The sequence below is a fragment of the Azolla caroliniana genome, unplaced genomic scaffold, assembly GCF_043228905.1.
Source record: "Azolla caroliniana isolate FFs.n. ecotype wild unplaced genomic scaffold, voAzoCaro1.0.p SCAF_15, whole genome shotgun sequence".
NCBI classification, from domain to species: domain Eukaryota; kingdom Viridiplantae; phylum Streptophyta; class Polypodiopsida; order Salviniales; family Salviniaceae; genus Azolla; species Azolla caroliniana.
This window is the reverse complement of record NW_028230450.1, coordinates 9,471,951-9,494,080: the sequence shown is the minus strand read 5'-3', so window position 1 is coordinate 9,494,080 and position 22,130 is coordinate 9,471,951. Positions and strand designations below refer to the sequence as shown.

Genomic DNA, 22,130 nt, shown 5'->3' with positions numbered 1-22,130 from the left:
AGAAAGCTTTTGAAATGTTGTCACATTCAATGCGAATGTTGTTATGGAAAAGAAAAGGGAAAAGTGCCTTGTCGTGTTGGCATGGGATCATGTTTGTACTCCGAAGCGTCTTGGTGGGGCATCAATATTGAATTTATATGAGCATATGGTGGCTCGTCGATTTACTTTCATTCGATTTATGTTTGAAGGTGTACAACCTTGGACAGAAATGGTGGCATACTTTATAGAGAAGAATAGATTTAAGCTTGGAAACATGAAGGTTGAAGTGAATTGGTGGAATGTAATAATTCTGACAGGGATGTCAAATGTGCAAGGTCTTATGATAGTTAATCATTTGTTGACATCTTGGGAAAGTATGTTGGATTTTGTGGAATGCCATCCTCCACAAGAAAGGGGATGTGCCAATTCATTACAAATGGAGGTTTTGGCGACATCAAGGTTGTTGAGGTGGGAAGGCAAACAAATTCTTAACCTTCAATTTAATCGGATTGCTAGATTGGGTTTTATAACAACTAAGGATGCTATGTTGGTGTGGCTTTTCGAACAATAAGATCAAAATTTCGTATTCCAAAAGGTTATACCTTTATATTGGGATGAGTTGCAACAAAAACTATCTTCCTATGAGCCAATTCCTAATTTAGATGGGCGATATGAAGAGATTGATTGGAGGTTTGTTGGAAATAAGAGATTGACTATGGCAAGTTGATTGACAAACATATGTGGTTACACAAAAGGGTTATAAAGATATGGGGTTTTCATAAGCCCATTACAGGTTGGTGTTCTCGATTGATGCTACGAGCCAAGGTATTTATTTGGAGAGTTATGGTTGGAGCTTTACCATTGGGTGATGCATTAAAAAAAAGAAACATTATTAAAGGATCACGCTTCTTTTGTTCGGTGGAATTGGAACATAGTAGGCATCGATTTATTTAATGCCCGATGGCAAGGGTGGTTTGGAGTTGTATCAGTTTAGTGTGGATGTCTCTAACTAAAGTAATTCTATCTTCCTTCAGTTGGGTTTTTGCACATATGGAGAACAATGAGCCAATGCCTCATTTTTAAATTATTTTTGAGTTCTTGATGTATCGGGCTATGGTTTAATTGGAATATGTGGAATGCCTTCATTTTTATTCGCAAGTTGGGATGAGAAAGTATGTTCTAAAGTTAAAAGGACTTCTTTTGTGGTAGTTCACTCGTTGGTCGTTATCTCAGGGCCTCACGCCCAAGTTTAATCATAGGTTCTACAGACTGTACAAGGTGGTCAAACAACTCAACAACGTATCCTACAAATTACAACTCCCGGAGGCATCCAAGTTGCATGATGTTTTTCATGTTAGCTTGCTAAAATGTTTCCACCCAAATGAAACATGGGGTCATGAGCCAACTAGTAGATGTCAACCTAAAGCACTTTTGAAGACACGGGTCCATAGAGGGAGAAGACATTATTTCATCAAGTGGAGAGGGAAACTGCCTATTTGAAGTGTCATAGGTAATTGAAGAAGTGTTGCTACAAGCAGGGTTTGAATGGCTACTTGAGCCACTACGACAACCAGGGCCCCAAACTTAGAAACCTCTATGCAATAGTTTCGAGGTCGAAACTCTCTCGACTAGCGGGAGAGTGTTACGACCGTTACAATTACATAAAATAAAAGAATAGATTATTAAAATAAATCTTGGAAGCACAAATGTTTCATCTCACGAACGTTTGGGCTTCCAATAAAACTCTATTTAAGGAAGTTATGATCCTCAAGGGGGGTTTCCCGGTAGGGAAATTTAGTGTCATTAGTTGTTAGTAATTACTATTTATGTTTTCCACTTCCATTGAATGTAGTGTTTCCTCTCATTTTGTGCTATTGGTGTAAAACTTTGTCATTTTATTTATATTAATAAGTTTCAAATGTTTTCATTTGTTTAGTCAACAAATCAAAGTAATTGCAATTCCTTTTTTTATTTTGGATCATCAATTAATTTCAATGACTTAAGTACACAAGTTTCATTTAGAAAATGAATAAAATTTACCGCTGTGCAGGGAAAGATCTTGGAATGCAGGTTTATCATCTTTCGTGCCCTAAAAAATGTGTGGAATAAATATATAAATCATCACCTTGATAAATAGGTACTTCAACAACCCAGGTCACCCAGGACCCTAGACCTTACGCTGTACCTCAATTTCCCATTCTCACCGACCGTATACAAAGAGGAAGGAGGGATCATTCTAAAAGTAGTATAATTGGAAGAGTTGTGGTGAAGAATCCCTCATCTATGGTCCATCTTACTTTTTTTATTCCGACATAACCTTGCAAATTTTATTGGAAGTTCTTTGTCCATAACCATAGTGTGATGCCCTTCTCCATACTGTAAATATATCTTCTAGCTTCATGCCATCTTTTCAATCTTCATCGGCCTCTTAAGTTTTAGTTGCATACCTTCTTACAGACAAGTATATCATTTTGGCACTTATTAATGCTAAATCTAATGAAAAGATTTTCCATAAGGGCGTGACCTAGGGCATTTCGAAAAATGTTTGTTTGGTTGAAAAATCTGCAAACGTTGTTGTAGTTGTGAAATGTCTATAGGACCATTGCCCATTCTACTTTGTGCAGCATGAATTTTGTGCTCCATGTGACATTTGCAGACTTTCCACAAACGCATGGTAAAGTCTCAGGGGAGGAAAACGACGTACAGATCAGAAAAAGAGTGTGACATACAAATTCACTCGTCACAACCGTTATACACATAGTATCTTTTTGCCATTTTACTTCATCAACTTAAATGATCATTAGTCATAATCAGCATATATATTGGCCATCAATACCAGGTATGCCATGGTTCTGTTCATCCAACTTCACTGCACTCTCAAATGCGTGCCCCACCTCTGACATGAACCCATGTAATGACATTTGATCTGAATCTTGATCATGGAGCCATCAGACATTCTCTAATCATGATACCATGCGACTACATCTTTCCACCTAGACCATGTAGCAGAACGAACCAAAAAAGTTGTATCATTTGGTTCAATGCCTTCCTTCCACATGTGCTCGAAATCAGGGGAAGAGAGTGCTGTACAAATAAGGTTGGTACAACTACTATACACATAGGATGTATGGATGATTGATATCTTTTGACTATTTACTTCCTCAACTTTAATGATCATAGTCATCATTAGCATATATATTGGACATCAATACCAGCACACCATGGTGCTGTTCATCCAATCTCACTGCACTCTCAAAGGCATGCCTAGCAAGTGCAACATTGCCCCACTTCCGACATGAACCCAGAATTGTTTCCCATGTTACGACATTCGGTTGAATCGGCATCTGTTGAAGCATTCCTGAAGCCTCATCCAGCTGCCCTGCTCGACCCACAAGGTCAACCATACAGTTCAGATGCTTGATCGTGGGAGCCATTGCATGCTCTCTAATCATGCTTTCATATAACTCTACACCTTTCCACACCAGGCCTGCATGATTGCATGTAGTGAAAAGAACCAAAAAAGTCGTTTCATTTGGTTCAATGCCCTCCTTGCACATCTGCTCAAAGTGGTAAAAGACAAGTTCACTCTTTCCTTGAGATGCATAGCCTGCTATCAGAGCTGTCCATGTTACTACATCTCGCAGTGCCAGCTCTTCAAAAATTTCTCTCATTTCCAAAAGCAGACCACACTTGCCATACATATCAACTACTGTGCTTCCAATCAAAGGGTTCCTCTCATGCTCCTCTTTGATCATCTCAGCATGCAGTTCTTGTCCCTTGTCCACTAATCCTAGGGTTCCACACGCTTTCAAGCTACAAATAAATGTCACCTCATCTGGCGTCACACCAGAGAGCTGCATTTGCTCTAGGCATGCCAGTGCATCCTCACCCAACCCCTGCTCGGCATACCCTGCAATCAATGTTGTCCACAGCACAGCATTCTGAACTGGCAGTTCCAGCAACACTTCATGAGCCTCTTCCGTCAAACCACATTTTGCATACAAGTCCATGAGCGTGCTCCCTGATAATTCGTCACATTCAAACCCGTCTTTGACCAATTCAGCATGTATCTCGCGTCCTCTGTCTATGGCCCTCAAAGCTGCACAAGCTTTCAAGGAGTACAAGTATGTGATGGCATTTGGTTCCACACCCCCGGCTTTCATCCATTCCAAACATCGCAATGCGTCCTTGGGAAGCCCATGCTCGGCATACCCAGCAATCAATGCAGTCCACGAAATCACATCTCTCACAGGCAGACGATCAAGCACTTTGTGAGCTTCTCCCAAGGACCCGTATTTTGCATACATGTCCACCAGGCTATTTCCGATGAAATCATCATCTTCTAATCCATGGTAAACAACCTCAGAATGGACTTGGCGGCCCCTTACGAGGCACTTCAACTTAGTGCAGGCCTTGAGCACAGCCAGGATGGTAAAGCGATTAGGATGTAAGAAGTGTATGTGCTGCTGCATCATCTGCCAGAACAAGTGGAGAGCATGGTGGAAGTGGCCGGCATGAACATAACCCTGGATGAGGTAGGTCCAGGAGCAGACGTTGGGATACACAAGCTTGTCAAAGGCATTCTGGGCCTCCAGCAGGCTCCCACATTCAATGAATGCAGGGACGAGGTGATTCCCGATGGCCCGATCGCTTTCCAGCCCATTCTCACGAATCAGCTTCTGGACAGCCCGTGCAGTTCCTAGATTCCGCTCTCTCTTGCAGGCCTGCAAACTGGACACCACATCCTCCACAAAAAGCTTCTTTGCCATCTACACAGTCCCCCTCACCCATCTTCTGCTTCTTCTTCTTCTGCCTCACATCATCACACAAACAAAGAGGACACAACTACTGCAGCACACTGCACATGGTGAATGTATGTATTGGAGAGGCAAGTGTTGGGAATATGAGACTGAATCACGATGATGATCCATCTTGTTGGCTGGCAAGGCAAGAAGGGCCGGTTAGAGTCCAGAATGTAAAAGGGATATTTAATTAATCGGGTTGTTCGACTTGTTTCGGATGTACAAGGAGTTGTCCGAGTTCGTCATTCGAAATCTGCATGATCTTCGAATGCCAAGCACGCGGTGCTTGCTTAAGACCGTAGATCGGCTTCTTGAGCCGGCACACGACTTTTGGATGAGTACGCGATTCAAAGCCGGGTGGCTGAACCATGTACACCGCCTCTTCCAATTCGCCTTGAAGAAAGGCATTCTTGACGTTCATCTGGTGGAGGTGCCACCCTTTCGCTGTTGCGAGTGCGATCACAATCCGCACAGTTATCATCTTTGACACTAGGGCAAAGCTCTCTTCGTAGTCGACTCCATGTGTTTGTGTGTATCCTTTCGCTACGAGTCGTGCTTTGAAACGATTTATGGAGTTGTCGGCATTGTGTTTCACTTTGTAAATCCATCTCTAGCCAATCTCTGTCTTGTGCGGAGATTGAGAAACGAGATCCCATGTCTCGTTTTTGCATAAGGCTTGCATTTCTTCATTCATCGTGTTGACCCATCGCAGGTCCTTGGCGGCTTCGGAAAAGGTTTCCGGCTCCTGTACAGTAGCAACCTTCATCATAAAGGCGTAATGGTACGCCATGTACTCATCGTCACCATATCAGCTTACAGGGTTCTTTACACGGGTGGACCGACAGAGTTTTTCGTTTGTAGCCGCAATTGCTTTCTTCACTCCATTTATCTGAATGTCGAGGCCTTCGAACTCACTGTGAGTTGACTCATTGTCCATCAGGTCTTCATATTCAGGCATTTTCACCTTCCCTTTGTCCAGCTTCAGACTCAGCCGAGATGTGCTTTGATCGTTCAGAATCTCTTGTGCCCCACTAAGCCTTGTCATAATCGGGCTTTCTTCGAACATGCACGTGAGCCGATCTTTGTCTTCTATCTCCATTTTGGTAGGTTTTGGGTCGAGCAGAATCAGAGTCGAAGTTGTCTCTAGTGCGTACTAGGATGCGGATTCGTTGAAAACGACGTCTTGACTTAGTCAAGCTTTTAGAGTCGAGGGCTTATAGCACATGTAACCCTTTTGCTCTAGTGAGTATCCTACGAGGATACATTTCTTCGACTTCGGGTCGAGCTTTTGTCGTGTCTCGTCGGGAATATGCACATAGGCGATCGAGCCGATAATACGCACATATGATAACTCTGGCTTCATTCTGAAAAACATCTCATATGGGGTTACGTCGTGTACCCCTGAGTTTGTACACCTATTCATGAGGTATATGGTTGTGTTAGCCGCTTTTGCCCAGTACAATTTCAGCTGGTTCTTTTCGTTCATCATCGCCCGTGCAACCTCTACTATGTGTCTATTTTTCTGCTCGGCTATGCTGTTTTGCTAAGGTGTGTGCTAGCATGAGAATTCTCGTCGAATTCCTTCCTTTTAGAGATACGTCGTAAATTCGTCCGAGAAGTGTACAAGGTTTGAATCTTGCCCTATGCATGTAATATATATTTTTATATTTTCTTCTATTTTTTCATATTTATTGAATCTAGTACTGTATACATTTTTCACATAGTGTACGAAATACACTAAGACAACGACAAGTTTCACGGTCCGTAAATTGTAGCTCTTGCAAGAGCTCAACAATATCCGACGGAGAGATATGACGGTCACGGACTACACCACAAAGATCAAGGAGATATGTGACGCATTGGGGTCCATCAATGTCATGATGGACGAGGACGAAATGGTCTAGATTTGTCTTGGTGGTCTAGCATAGAGGTACGAGACAATCTAGACCGCAATATGTACACAGGAGAAGCCACCGTCATTCTTTGACTTGCAATCAATGCTTCTAGTCGAAGAAAACCACGCGGTTGTGTCAAGGAACATGCAATGCAACAACCAGATGTTGTACATAGAGGCGGATCGGCCCCGTGGTTGTGGCGAACGAGGTGGATCGGCATGCAATGGTGGTAGCCGACAAGAGCAGGAAAGAAGGCACAGAGGTGGTGCTCACAGCAGTTCTGGACCCTCCACAAGTATGGGGAGTCAAGGCAGTGCAGGAAACTAGCAAGCAATGGCCGAAACGGAATGTTGGTACTGTGGCCGGAAAGGTCACCGGGAGAGCAAGTGTTGGAAGAAGCGTGCCAATTCAGACAAATCCAGATTGTGGAAAGCCGAACACAGAAATTGGCAATGATTGCACTATGCTGAAGGATCAGAAGGATCCAAAACCGGAAAGGCCCCAGCCTTCGTGATGAAGCACAAGGCAAATCCGATGAAGAATAACACCTCGAAACCGAACGAGGTGTGGTACGTCGACCCCGGAGCGTCGAATCATATGACGAGCCAAGAAGAGTGGTTTTCATACTTGGAGAAACCGGAACAACCTTGTGCATCCCATCGAACATGTCGGCGAAGTTCTCCTGAGTCATGTACGACAGAATGGAAGACTTAAGAACGTATTGCACCTCCCAACTATCACGAAGAACTTGGTGTCAGTCGGACAGATCATCGACCAAGGGATGCACGTCCAGTTCACCCACCTTGGGTGCTTCATCGAAGAAGAGGGTCAAATCATCGCGCAAGGGTGCTGGGAAGGGAGGATGTTTATCCTCGACACAAACGACGTCAACACTACATTGTTCGCTAAGGGACAAAAAGTCAAATCAGACATCGACTTGTGGCACAAGAAGATCGGCCACGTCAGCTATCAAAGGCTTCAAGAACTGCAAACAAAACAAGTAGTGTTTGGTTAACATAGAGGTGTGGGCCAATCCAGACAACGATATGCACCCTGGAGAAGCTCCTGTCCTTATTCGACTTGCAATCGATGCTGATGGTCGAAGAAAACCACACCAGTGGGTCGAGGACCATAAATCGAACAGCCGGATGCGGTACACAGAGGTGGATCGGCCCCATGGGTGGGGCGGACGAGGTGGATCGACACACAATGGAGGTGGCCGACAATAGCAGGAAAGAAGGCATAGAGTTGGTGACGACAATAGTTATGGACCCTCCACAAGCGGGGGGGAGTCAAGGGAACGCCGGAAACCGACAAGCAAAGGCCGACACAGAATGCTCGTATTGTGGCAAGAAGGGCCACAAGGAGAGTGAGTGTTGGAAGAAGCGTGCTGATTCGGAAAAATCCAGATCCGGCAAAGCCGAACAAGGTAGTTGGCAAAAATCGAACTATGTTGAAGAATTGGAAGGATCCGGGACCGAAAAAATCGGAAAAGGGCCTTCCTTTGTGATGAAACACAAGGCAAACTCGGTGAAGAAGATCACCTCACAATCGGAGGAGGTGTGGTACGTTGACTCCCGAGCATCAAATCACATGACGAGCCATGAAGAATGGTTCTTGTATGTGAAAAAACCAGAGTAACCAGGAGTGGTCAAAACCGGAGATGACCCTCCACACCCCATCGAACATGTCAGCGAAGGCCCCCTCAGCCATGTCGGACAAAAGGGGAAGCTCATGAATGTGTTACATGTCCCGACAATAACAAAGAACATAGTGCCAGTCGGGTAGATCGTTGACTGGGGAAGGTAAGTTCGATTCACCCATCTTGGGTTCTTCATCGAGGAAGAAGGCCCAATCATCGTGCAAGGGCGCCGAGACGGGAGTGTTATGTACACATAACATAGGTGAGGGTAGGTCACTAATATTTACATAAGTGAAGGGTATGTTCACTAATGTTAGAAAGCGGACTAATGTGATTGGGTAGAAGGAATGATAGGTGCATGCACTATCATGATTTGGACAACCAATGAATGGAGAGCCTTTTAGAAAGGCACATCTATTCAAGGGGCTAGGCTTTCATCTCGATGATCGTGTTTATCTCTTCCAAGGTATTAGTCATCCTAATATCCGGCGGTATGGGATGTCGGTGATAGGTTGGCTATGTCTAGATCATAGCTCGAAGGTGGTTGGGTGGAACGGGTCCTTCTATCCAATCTATTTTCCTTCTTTTACTTTATTTTGGTCTATTGATTAGTAGTAGACTCTTAATAGTGGTATCAAAGCATTTACTAACATTTATTTTTTGTTGTTTTGATGTTTTTTGTGTGTGAGCGATGGCAATCTAACAAGGCTCGTCATGCTCTTCACAGGATCAAAACAATATTCTTAACTTGGTATTCTTCTTTCTCGATCTCTCTTTTCTTTTCTATGATGCTTTCTTCTTGGTCATATGAAAGTGGTATTACATTTTGTTGAGAATCAAGCTCAACTTGGTCTAGTGTGTGAACTCACCTTGAGAGTGAAGAGACACTCCAATGGTCAAGAGTCACCATTATGTCACCACTTTGTATTCTAGCATTTAGTATGAGTCATAGAATCCTATTCTATGACACATAACTTATGAGCTTTCACATTCCCCATGCTCCATGAGGCTTGTAGTTAATGAAGAGAGAGGGTGACTACATAAAGCACCCTCCTCCCACCTTGTATAACGTTGAGTCTTTCTCCTTTGTCAATATACTTTTACCTTGCGTATTCTCTGTGTTTCACTCACTCACTCTCTCTCTCTCTCTCTCATACACACACAGTTCACACCTATTCCGCTTCACAAGAATCCATCTCTTGATTCTTTACATGCTATCAGAGCGATTTGGTAGCTCGATCTAGCCCATTCGCCTCATTGTGATCGTGTGTTGTGCTCTACGTCGACGACCAAGAACCGGCTCATAGCTATCGTAGCTTCGCTACATAGCTCGCACTCGAAGAGAGAAGAAGAAGAAGAAGAATCGACATAATGAATACTCAAATGGGGAGCGCTCTCCCAACTGAGAAGTTGGATCGAAACAACTTCGCATCTTGGGAGTACAAGATGCACCAATACCTTGTCGGACAAGGCTATTGGAGCTACATCAAAGGAGCACATGAAGACCGACCCGCCGAAGCGGCTCCCGGATACGCGACATGGGAGCATGCCGCAAGCCGCGTGATGTATTGCTTGGCGACATGTGTTCACGATCACATGCTCGGCTACATTCGCGAAGCCAAGACGCCGAAGGAAGCGTGGGAAAATCTACGAAAGATTTTCACCGCCAACACGACCGTGAGGAAGCTTCAACTCCGCCAAGAGTTGAACAACAAAGGGACATGTCCATCACGACATACACCTTGAAGATCAAGGAGCTTTGCGACTCGCTCGGCTCAATAAGCGTAAGTATAGATGATGATGAGATGGTGCAAATATGCCTCGGTGGCCTCGCACCACGGTTCGGCGTGATGCGAACCGCCATTCTAGCACGGGAGAAATCTCCCTCCTTCTTCGAGCTCCAATCAATGCTATTGGTCGAAGAAAACCACGTGCGTACAAGGAGCAATGAGTCGGAAGGCCACATGCTCTATACGCACTCTAATGGAGGAAGAGGATGCGGACGAGCGAGAGGCCGATTCGGCCAAGGACAAGGCGGACGAGGTCCGACCTACGACAACAACTCCCAATTTCAGTCGCAAAACAGAGGCCAACGAGGAAACTTCGCAAGAAGGGGGAGCTTCCACTCCGGCCCGAGCCGTCAAAACGTAACCGAATGCGGATATTGCGGAAAGCTCAGCCATCACGAAGAAGAGTGCCGAAAGAAGATGCGTGAATCGGCTTCCACAATCCGACAACTCACGAATTACGCGCACAATTCCGACTACGAAGAGTATAGCGGAATGTACGGGCATAACTCCGACTACGAAGATCGTGGCGGAATGTTCATGATGAAACATAGAGCAAACTCTATGTCGGCCGCTACCTCAACTAGTGCCTCCAGTCCGGAAGACGTATGGTTCGTCGATTCTAGTGCCTCAAACCATATGACATCGCATCAAGAATGGTTTCTCGAACTTCAAGAGCCGGATCGACCCGGCTATGTCGAAACCGGAGACGACACTACGCACCCGATTCGGCACATTGGCAATGTTCCGTTCGGAAAAGAAGGTAAGCAAAATTACATTAAAAATGTCTTGCATGTACCGACCATTACAAAGAATTTGGTCTCCGTCGGCCAAATTGTAGAGCCAGGGATGCAAGTTCAATTTAATCAAGGTGGTTGCTTCATCGAAAAAGAGGGCCGACTCATCGCACGCGGACGAAGAGAGGGCCGGCTGTTCATTCTCGATTCACGCGAGATGAAATCCGCCATGTTCGCGAAAAACACGAAAGCCGACTCCGACATAGAGCTATGGCATAAGCGAATCGGCCACATCAATCTCAACAAACTCAAAGCAATGAAATCGAAAGGAGTCGTCATCAAACTCCCGACATTCAAAGAGATGGAGATTGAAGGTGTATGCGAAGCGTGCCAATTCGGCAAGCAACACTGACACCCATTTCCGAAGGAGCGGAATGTGAGCAAAGGCGTACTCGACGTAATTCATTCCGATGTATGGGGTCCGGCTCAAACGGCGACATTCGGTGGATGCCGATATTACGTACTCTTTATCGACGACTTTTCTAGGCACACTTGGATCTACCTGATGCGGCAAAAGAGCGAAGTGTTCGGACACTTCCAAAATTTCAAGAATGAAGTCGAGAAAGCCACGGGTCGATATGTACGATGCCTTCGATCGGATGGCGGCAAGGAGTACTTCTCGGACGATTTCACGACGTATCTCCGAAAGGAAGGAATTCGGCGAGAATTCACTTGCCGACACACTCCGCAACAAAATTGAGTAGCCAAGCGCAAAAATCGGCACATCCTCGAAGTAGCGCGGGCCATGATGAACAAGAAGCATATGCCCAAGTCATATTGGGCCGAAGCGGCAAATACGGCCGTCTACCTAATGAACCGGTGCACAACATCCGGCGTGCACGAGGTCACTCCGCACGAAAGATTCTTCGGAAAGAATCCGAACCTATCACATGTTCGGATATTCGGCTCCATTGCGTACGTGCACATCCCCGACGAGAAGCGTCAAAAGCTTGACCCGAAGTCGGAGAAATGTATCCTCATAGGATACTCACTGGAGCAAAAGGGGTACAAGTGCTACAACCCCTCAACTCGAAAATCTCGGGTAAGTCGAGAAGTCGTCTTTGACGAGTCCGCATCCTGGTACGCACCAGAGACAACTTCAACTCCGACCCCGCTCGACCCGAAATCCACCGAACAAGAGATAGAGGATGAAGATCACCTTACGTGCATGTTTGAAGAAAGTCCGATCACGACCCGACTGAGCGGAACACAAGAGCCTTTGAGCGATCAAAGCACATCACGGCCTAGCCCGAAGATGGACAAAGGCAAGGCGAAAATGGCGGAATATGAAGACGATCGCGTCGACGACGGTGAATCGACTCACTCACTCGACAGTGAGTTCGGCGGTTTTCGGCAACTGGTTCCTCCATCTATTCCGAATCTGAATCTGATTCGGGATCTTGTCCGGTTCTAGTGTCTTCTTCTTCTTCTTCTTCGGTCGGTTCGGTTTCTTGTCCGAATCTGGCCAGTTCATCGAGTGTCATCCGGTTACCGGCTAACATCCGGTTTCCAACTGGGTAAGTCCTTGTATCCTCAAGCTGGTTTCTGTCGATCAATCCGGATTCCATCATCTTCTTCTCCAACTCCCAATCGGCAATGGTCTTGTCTTCCATGAAGACTATGTCCCGACTTTGAAAAACTTTTCTGTCAACTAGATCCCACACTTGGTATCGAACTCGTCATCACCATATCCAAGGAATATGCATGGCTAGGATTTTGGATCCAATTTCGTTCTCTTGTCCTTTGCTACATGCACGTAAGAGAGACACCTAAACACCTTCAGATGCCAGTAGGACACATCTTTTCCGGTCCATACTCTCTGCGGTGTCTCCGTCCAAGGGTGCTGAGGGTGATCTGTTTATCACGTAAGTCGTTGTCATCAGCACCTTAGCCCAAAACTTCTTGGGTAACTTTGCATATGCAAGCATGCTCCAGACTCTCTCCATCACGGTTCGGTTCATCCGTTTGGCCAACCTGTTTAGTTCCGGTGTCTTCGGCACAGTAAATTTGAGCCAGATTCCCTTCGACTAGCAGTTCTCCTCGAACCGCCCCCAGTATTTGCCTCCGTTATCTGCCCGAACTGCCTTTAGCTTCCTATCAGTTTCCCTTTCCACTCTCACGTGGAGCTCCTTGAAGATGGACAACACCTTCGTCTTCAACGATCAGACCCATAGCTTCCGGTTGTGGTCGTCTATGAACGTCATGAAGTAGTGCGATTTGGCATGTCACTTCATGTCCACTTGACACACATCGGTATGCACCGGCTCCAGTGGTGCATTCCGTCTCATTAGTGGCCTTGTTCGGAAGGAGGTTCAGTTTTGCTTGCCGGCCAAGCAGTCTGTGCACTTCTCAAGTTGCACGTCTTTCACCTCCGGAATGAGGTTATCTTCAGCAAGTCTTCTCATCCCCTTCTGGCTCATATGACACAGTCTCTTGTGCCACAACTCACCAACAGTGTCGGATGCTATGTTCACTTCTTCCCGGAATTTCCGGGCATGCATCAGATATAGTGTGTTGATCTTCCAGGCTCTAGCCCATATTAGGCTTCCTTTGCTGAATTTCATGACTCCGTTCCGGATGCTACCTGTGTAGCCTTCATCATCTAACCGACCAACTGATATCAAGTTCAACCGAACCTCTTGAAAGTGTCAAACATCCTTCAACAGCAACTTGCACCCTGTTGATGTCGCCAACCACACATCTCCTATGCCGACGATTCGGCAGGTACCTTCCTTCCCCATCCGGACACAACCGAGATCTCCGGTTGTGTAGGATGAGAAGTATTTCCGGTTCGGTGTCATGTGGAACGATGCTCTGGAATTGACAACCCATGTTGTCTCGTCACCGACAAGGTTTAAGTCATTCTCCATGGTGATGAGCAACAATTCTTCTTCACTTGTTGCGATCGCCAACATTCCTTTCCGATCCGGACCTCTCCAGTCCGAACTCTTCTTTAAATCGGTGGTGTCGACCCCTTTCTCTTTCTAGAAATGCCGAGAGTTCTTCTAGAAGTGCCCCAGCTTCCCACAGTAGAAGCACGTGGGCCTCTCCCCTTTGACTTCGACCTCGTCCTCGATTTGTCCCGGTTTTGGGGACTTCAATTTCGGCCTCTTCCCCGATTACAGTCATCTTCCATAACCCAGGCCTTCGGGTCGGTTCCGGATTCCCGATCCTTCCGGGTAGCTTCTTTAACTAGCAAGCTTGATTTGACCCTTGTTAGGGACAACTGCTTTCCTTCCGGCTCGGTGTTGCCCAAAGTGACAACTAGCATCTCCAACAATCCAGGAGGGAATTGAGTAGGAGCAATGCAAGTACCTCGTTGGCCAAAGGTTCTTCAAGCGAAGTTGTTTGATTTATGAGCCCCTGGAATGCATTCATGTGCTCCGCCATGTTGGATCAGTCCTGGTACCAGAGTCTCACTAACTTCTGGAATACTGAAACCCGATTTACAGCGTTTTTGCTCTCCAACATGGTGCCGATTTTCTCCTAGAGCACATGAGCCTTACTTTCTTCATTGAAATTGTTGTACAGTCTCATGTCGATGAAGCATCGTATGTATCCCGTCGTCTTTATGTGCATCACCTCCCACACTATGGCATCGATCTTGTCCAATTTCTTGTCCCCGAACTATACCGGCAGCCAGAGACTTTTTACCACGAGCATGTCCCTCATCTTCGACTTCCACACTAGGTAGTTGGAGCCGGCGAGCTTGAACATGGTTCCGAATGAGTCTTCCATTTTCTTGTTCACTCTGATACCAGTTTGTGCGGAATAGCACTCGGCCTCAACTGAGACTCAAACACTTTATGAAAGAACAAAGAAAAAACAGAAATGGAGGTTCATCAACTTACACAAAAGAAGCGAAACATGATGTTTACGTGGAAAACCCTAACTGGGGAAAACCATGGGAGCCCACAGACTCCAACTATCACTATATGAGAAAGGAGGTACAACAGAAGACTTAGACCAACGACCTCGAGTTCTGTATCTTCGCCAATCGACGACTTCTCTTCACGCTCTCTCTATACAACTATAATACAACTAACAATAACACCAACATTATTATTTGACAAAGTGATTGCCCAAAGTCATATTTATACTTATATGACTTTAAGACTATTTACAAATATAGCCTTTCAAGGCACACCAAAAACATATTTGCAGATATGTCCCTGAATCCGGTTCACACGGATCCATCCGGATACCTTCGGGTCCGGTCCGGTTGTTGCATTTGGTCCGGTTCCTTCCTCCAGCTCGTCCGATCCGGCTTTTCCGGATGGGACCGAATTCCCAACACTAATATCATAAGAATATTCTATATTACTTTACATTCTAGAATGTCCTAGAATATTATAGAGTGTTCTATAAGCTAGAACCTTCTAGAATACTCTATAGGGACTTATAAATAAGGATCTATCAATCATCCAAAAACCAAATTGGTTCAACGCCATCCTATAGCTCCCTATTGCCTACTGTTTGTACTCCATCTTATAGTGCAATACAATATTTTCCTTTCAATTCTCTCTTTTGTGTCTTAACACTATCCCTTTCTCTCTCTCTCTCTCTCTCTCTTTGTCTTGACACTTCCTAACTTATCCTAGTATCCACAATAGGCCATCTAAGACAGACTACAATCAAGATAATAAAAGAGAAGATCCCAGATGTGCTTGTTGACACAACATAGAAACGAACAAGGAGCACGTCTCATAATCACGGTTACGTTGGATTCCAATTGGATGAAGACAATGTGTTGGTTGCTAGTGATGATGAGGATGAGACCTTACAAAGCTCTTCTAGTTTATCGGATGGGTCTGAAGGGGATGGCATTGCTTTAGGAAGTGATTGTTCTGATACATGAACTGTAAAAAATTTATTTTACATCGAACTGTCGATTCACGAATATGCATAAATATAGATAGTAGTCCTTTTGTAAATTTTGTACATTCTTTTGTAAATTTCATGTGTCAAGTATTTAGGCATTTTTGGAAAGCCCAAAACTTCTTGAAAGACCTTTAGGCAATGCGCTTTCCATACATACCACAAGGTGAAGCTTGCGATCAGAATCCAAATTTCCGGTAACGTAGGGGATGCGAACTGCAAGCCTCTCTCAAAATGAATCTTGGTGATTTTGCCTCTCGTGCATACGTAGCACCAACTATCCGCATTGAAGGCGTTTGTACACCTATCAACAGAGTGATCAATCCATGCCGCAACACTCCACGATGCTGCTCCTTCCGCTTCACAAGCTGCAAGGAGGCGAGTCACTCTATCCCATACCTTTTGAGCTTGAGGGCAATCCCACAAACAATTTGTAGTTTCTACCTTCATCCATGTTTTACCAATTTTTATTAGTATTTTTTCCTACCCCTCCCTGTTTTCTCTCCATAACAGTCTTCTCCTTTTTTATTCCCCTCGCTCTTTTAACTTTTTGGTTTCCCCATGTATTTCTTCTCTCTCTCTCTCTCTCTCTCTCTCTCTCTTCCTCTATCTTTCTTACTTTTATATCCTCTTTTCTCTCTCTCTCTCTCTCTTACCTCTACCCCTCCCTTTACTTTTTAATTACCACCCTACCCCTACCCCTACCCCTCCCTAGCTCACACCAAGTGTATCAAACGATTTGGGTGCACTCAAATCGTTCGTGGTGATCTTTTCACTTCACCCCCACTTTGTCAATTTACCCCTCCCTTACCTTCCTAAATTACTTTTCCTAAATTACCCTCCTACTCTTCCCCCTCACTTTTTCAAAATTACCTTTCTACCCCTCCTTGCACTTTTTCCTATTACCACCCTAGCCCTCCCCTAAACCCCCCCTCATTTCTTAAAAACTAAACACCCTACCCCCACTCTTCCTCTATCTAAATCTAAATTCCCTTTTTTTTCTCTCTCACACTTAAGTTATCACTTCTCCCTCTCTTAGTTTTTCCTTCCCTCTCTCAAAATCTTTTCCTATCCTATTTTATCCACCTTTCTATTTTTGTTTTTCAACCCTCACCCATGTTTTAATTTTTCTTACCCTACCCCTCCCCATCCTCTTCCTAAATCTATAGCCTTCCCCTTTTTCTTTTCCTCTTTCCCCACATTTGTCTCTCTCCCTTACCTCTCTCCTCTTTCCTTTCTCTCTCTTACTTTGTCTAGTTTACACACACATCTATCTCCTCTCTCTACCCTTTTTCTGTCTCTTACTTTTCTCTTGCTTTCCCACCCTTGATCCTCGTAGATCTACTCACTCCCCTTATGTCTACTCATTCCCCCCCTTCTCTCTTAACTCCCCTTTTAATATTTCCTCTCTTTTTACATTTCATATCCTAAATCTCTTTTTTTTTCTTATCCCTCTTTTATATTATAACCTCTTTTTCCTTATATCAAAACCTCCCTCTTGTCACATTAAAGCCCATAATATCCTTTTCCTTCTTCCCCAAATCTTCCCCTTTTCAAATCATATCCATTAGCACACACCCCCACTCCCTATTGTCATTTCTCTAAAGCCTCTCCTAAAACTCCTTATATAAACCTATCCACCCCTAATGGTCATTTTAGCATTGATGAGCCCCGTAGGGGGAGAAACTAGTTTGCTCATGACCATATCTCCATGTAATTTCTTTTCCAATCTCAATGATAATTAGTAATAGCTTTGCTCTTAATCACTCACCCACTCACTCTCTCGCTCTCTCTTAACATGGTAGTAACATTTGTTTTAGTCTTTTTAATTAATACTTAATGACTAGCCCTCGCTCCCTTTCACACTATATTTTTAGATTTTTTAGTTATATTTAAGTTTTAATCCCTATAGTAATTTAAGTTATCAAGATTTAATCTCTCTCTCTCTCTCAAACGCAAGGTAGATTTTGAAGCCCTAAATCGAGTGAAAGGTACATTCTCTCTCCATCCCTCTTTGTCTCTCTCTTCCCGTAGGGTTTGTCCCTACAATGGCAAACACTCGTAAAGCCGCCACAAAGTTCGGGGGTATGATTGATAATGAGCCGAGATCACCAACAAATCTAGATTCCAATGCAATGGACAAAATGCTTATGAGTCACTTGATTTCTCTTCAATAAACCATAAACAAGCAAGGTGAAGGATTAGGACGTTAATGAAAGAGAATGCTAAGCTCCAAATTGTTGTCATTGAGAATGAAAGCCTTAAGCAAGTGGGTGCAAAACTTCAAGAAGAGATTCAAGAATGTAAAAGAGCTTCTTTCGAAACAAATGAGCACCTTAACAAGATTGATTTAAAGGAAGCATTAAAAGAAGAAAAATTGGACACAATGAGGCGGGATGTAAGTGAGATGAAAAATATATGTACAACGAAGTCATGGGACGATGTATGTGGTGGGGATGTGGTATCAAACTCATTTAATATGCATGTGATACATTAAGAGAAAAATATAGATGTCTGAGAATTGAAAGAACGTGAACGATGATCAAAGAACATTGTCGTCCGTGGGATTAAAGAAGAGAGTATGGAAACACCAGCATCCCTTGGAAAGGCCATTGGTAAATTTTTTAGCATGCATTATGGGATGTCATGTGAATGTATATGGGGCACACAAAGTTGGGAAACATGGTGTTACTCGCTCTGGAGAGAGGCCTATTGTATGCACAATGACAGATGATACAAAACGGTAGATCATACTCGAAAATAGCTGGGTATACCTCAAAGGTACACAATGCTTTGTGAGTGAAGATCATACTATCTCACAACAAAATGCTTGTCGTAAAGCATATGAAGAAATATTGAAAAATAAGGTTAAGGATGTGCCTAAAGATGGAAATGTAGGCAAATAGGGACACGTGACCTATGAGACTAACCCACGCCTTTTATGACTATGCTTTTGGAATTGCAATGGATACCCATGGAATGCGGGATTTGGCATAGAGGATTTCACCCATGACTTGGATATCACACTTCTTGTTGAAACATGGGAGCATGATACTCAAAGGATTCAAGGTTTAGGCAACTATAATGTACACTCTTTGATATGGAAGAAAAATCCAAGACAAAGAAGAGGACAAGGAGGGGTCACATGTTTGATTAAGAAGGAAAGAGAGAAATATGTGTCAATCATAAAAAATGATGAACATAAATGCTACATATGGCTCTAAATAGAAACACCTAATGATTTGCCCACTTTTGTAGTTGGATGTTACATTCCTCATCAAGATTCTAACTTTTCTGCTTGTTTGGATAAAAATCAACCTTTTGCCAATCAAGAAGATGATATTGCTTATTTCAAATCCAAAGGGGAAGTTATTGTCTTTGGTGACATGAATGCTCGTACAAGAAGTTTCCAACTTAATTCACAAGAATCTTTCATGCCACATATCTCAAGGATGCAAGAGGATATGAAAATGTATAGCCGTTGTTCTAGCGATGAAAAAGATCCAGACCAATTTGGGAAGTTACTCCTACAAATGTGCAATAGTACCGGATTGCTTATTGCAAATGATATTTCCTTATGGCCCAACACTAATGGTTTTACATGTAGAAAACACAACAGAAATAGTGTGATTGACTATGTGCTATTTTCCGAAGGTATTTTGGATCGTATACATAAATTCTCACTTGGTGAATGGACATCGGAATCCGATCATAGGCCTTTATGTATTGATCGCAAATGTATGCATAGGTTTGATTGTGAGAAGGCTATTGAAGATAATAAACAACCGCACTTGAGCATGAACCTTAAGCGAGCACCCATGTATTCCAAGATGGTTGAGGATATGTTACAAATGACAAAGATACAACATGGTGCCACACTAGAATGCAAATTGGAAGCTTTCAAGAAAGTCACTCTCTCCTATACAAACAAATGTTTTTTGACCAACCGCACATCTTGGAAATGCACCAAGAAACTTAGGAAAAAACTGGTTTGATAAAGAATGTCGAGAAGCTCGACAGTGCCTTATGGTTTTGGATGTAGTTAAGGATAAAGAGAATTACCCAAATCATTTGCATGAGTATAAAGGCTTATTTAAAGAAAGAGAAGAATATGGGAAGTTACTCAACAATTTATCCCAACGCAAGAGAAAGCACATGCATGTGCTAAATTTTGGGGAAATCTAAAGGGGAAACATGTTGAGAGTTATGGTGACTTAACTCTTCACGAGTTGTCTATGCATTATAAGAATTTATATGAGTTATCTCTTGCCGGAAAGATGATGTGTTATCGTTCCCTTTCACATATGCCTCCCTTCTTTACAGTTGAAGATATATGCATAGGACTTAAGAAATTGACCTCTCGAAAGGCAAGCGATCTTCAATGTATAAAGGCTGAAATGCTCAAATGGACGGGAAAGGAAGCACATGTATGGATAAGCGATATGTTTAATGATGCATTGCAACATGGTATGCCATACGATTGGACTACAAATTGGATTAAACCTTTACATAAAGGTGGAGATGTAAATAATGTAAACAACTATCGAACCATCATGGTTGGCTCATTAATGGCAAAACTATTTGGATGTATAATGGAATAAAAGATAAGTGTATGGGCTGAAAAAAAATGGTAAGAGAGCTTATGGACAAGTTGGCTTTCGAAAACACCATAGCACCATTGATCACCTTGTCACCCTTCGAGTATTAATATAGGAAAGTCGCCTTAGAGGTAAAGGTTTATATTGCTGCTTTGTAGACTTCAAGAAAGCTTTTGATATGGTACCTCATGAGCATCTTTGGAGGTGAATAGAAGAACTTGAGGTGCCAAGTGAATATATGCTTGCAATTTCTTGAATTTATGAGAAGGTTATATGTTGTGTGCGCATGAGAGATAAACTTTAAGATTTTTTCAAAAGCACTATTGATGTTAAGAAAGGATGCCCACTCTCACCAACACTATTTGGTCTATGCATTGATGAATCGGAAGATATGGTTACCAAGTTTGCAAAGGAAGAATGTGTTAAAGAAGTTGCTATTGGGAATGTTGTGATTATGCTTTTGCTATATGTAGATGATGTAGTGCTTTTTGCAAATACTTTAGGAGATGCACAAAAGCTTATGAAGGCATTTGAAAAATTTTGCATGCATACTAAATTAAGTGTCAATAGCTCTAAAGCAAAGATTATGCTTGCGAAGAGCCAAAAAAGAGATTTAAACCATGCATTATGTACAACTACGAGCCACTTGAATGCGTGGAAAGCTTCAAATATCTTAGCCTTGACGGTCCTTCAAATCATAGATGGAATGAATGTGCTACACGCCGATTATAGCCGGGTAAGCGAGCATACTATGCATTTGAGAACACATGCAATCTTGGAGATATTAAGTGTTGGGTCCTCAAGAAATATCTTTTCAAGACTTTGGTGACACCAATTCTTCTCTATGAGGTGGAAGTATGGGGCAGTAGCATCCCTAAATCTATGTGGAAAGAGTTTGAAAATATCCAAAAACATTTTCTTACAAAGTTTCTACAAGTTAAGAAACAAACGTCCTACACCCTCCTCCTCCTTGAGACGAGATCACTACCCATTGAGATTAAGGCCATGGAAAGGGTTGTTGAATACATGCTTAAGGTTCAAAAAAGTCCCTCACATCAACTTCCTAGAATTGCGTGGGAAGCAAGCAAAAAGATCCAAAAGACGTGCCATAAAAATAAAATTTTGTGTTCCGGTTTGATGCAAGATATAGAAAAATGGTTTGGTAGATGGGATGCGAGACACTTGCTTCATGATGTATCATTAGATTCCTCTGTAAATGAGGCCTTTTTGCAACGCCAATGTATCATGACATGGGACAAATGTGGAGGCTCACGCTTCACACATTATACTACACATATTGCACCTAACTACAAAACCATATTCTTTGCGGAACGGGGAAATCGTACATATCAATACATGTTAGAGCCCATACCGTTATCTGCCATTCGAACCATTGCTTCTATGCGACTTAGCTCACATGCATTGCGATGTGAGACAGGGCGTTGGGGAACAAGTGATGAGTGTGGTTGGCCATGCACACTTTGCCCTAAACAAGTTCGCGAGTCTGAGTATCACACTTTGATACAATGCTCTGCCTTTGATCATATTCGACCATGCCTTCCACATCTCTTCGACCGAGCCCAATTTAAGCATGAATTCCTCTCACAACCACAATGTGCACTCTCGATTGAAACATTCATTGGTAAAGTTCTTGAACATCGAGAGTCACTACTCACTTTCACACGTATCACGTGAAATGTAATATTTTTGGTCTCATAGGTCATATTTGATCTCCGAAGACGATAATATAAT

At 43.4% G+C, this 22,130-nt stretch overlaps 1 protein-coding gene across 1 annotated transcript; it reads right to left on the bottom strand.

The window, feature by feature from the left end:
* Positions 1-2,229: 2,229 nt before the first annotated feature.
* On the bottom strand, positions 2,230-4,781 carry LOC147854545 (putative pentatricopeptide repeat-containing protein At3g01580). Its single transcript, XM_087331661.1, has one exon. It carries the CDS (start codon positions 4,746-4,748, stop codon positions 3,147-3,149), a length of 1,602 nt encoding a protein of 533 aa, XP_087187787.1. The 5' UTR covers positions 4,749-4,781; the 3' UTR covers positions 2,230-3,146.
* Positions 4,782-22,130: the final 17,349 nt, after the last annotated feature.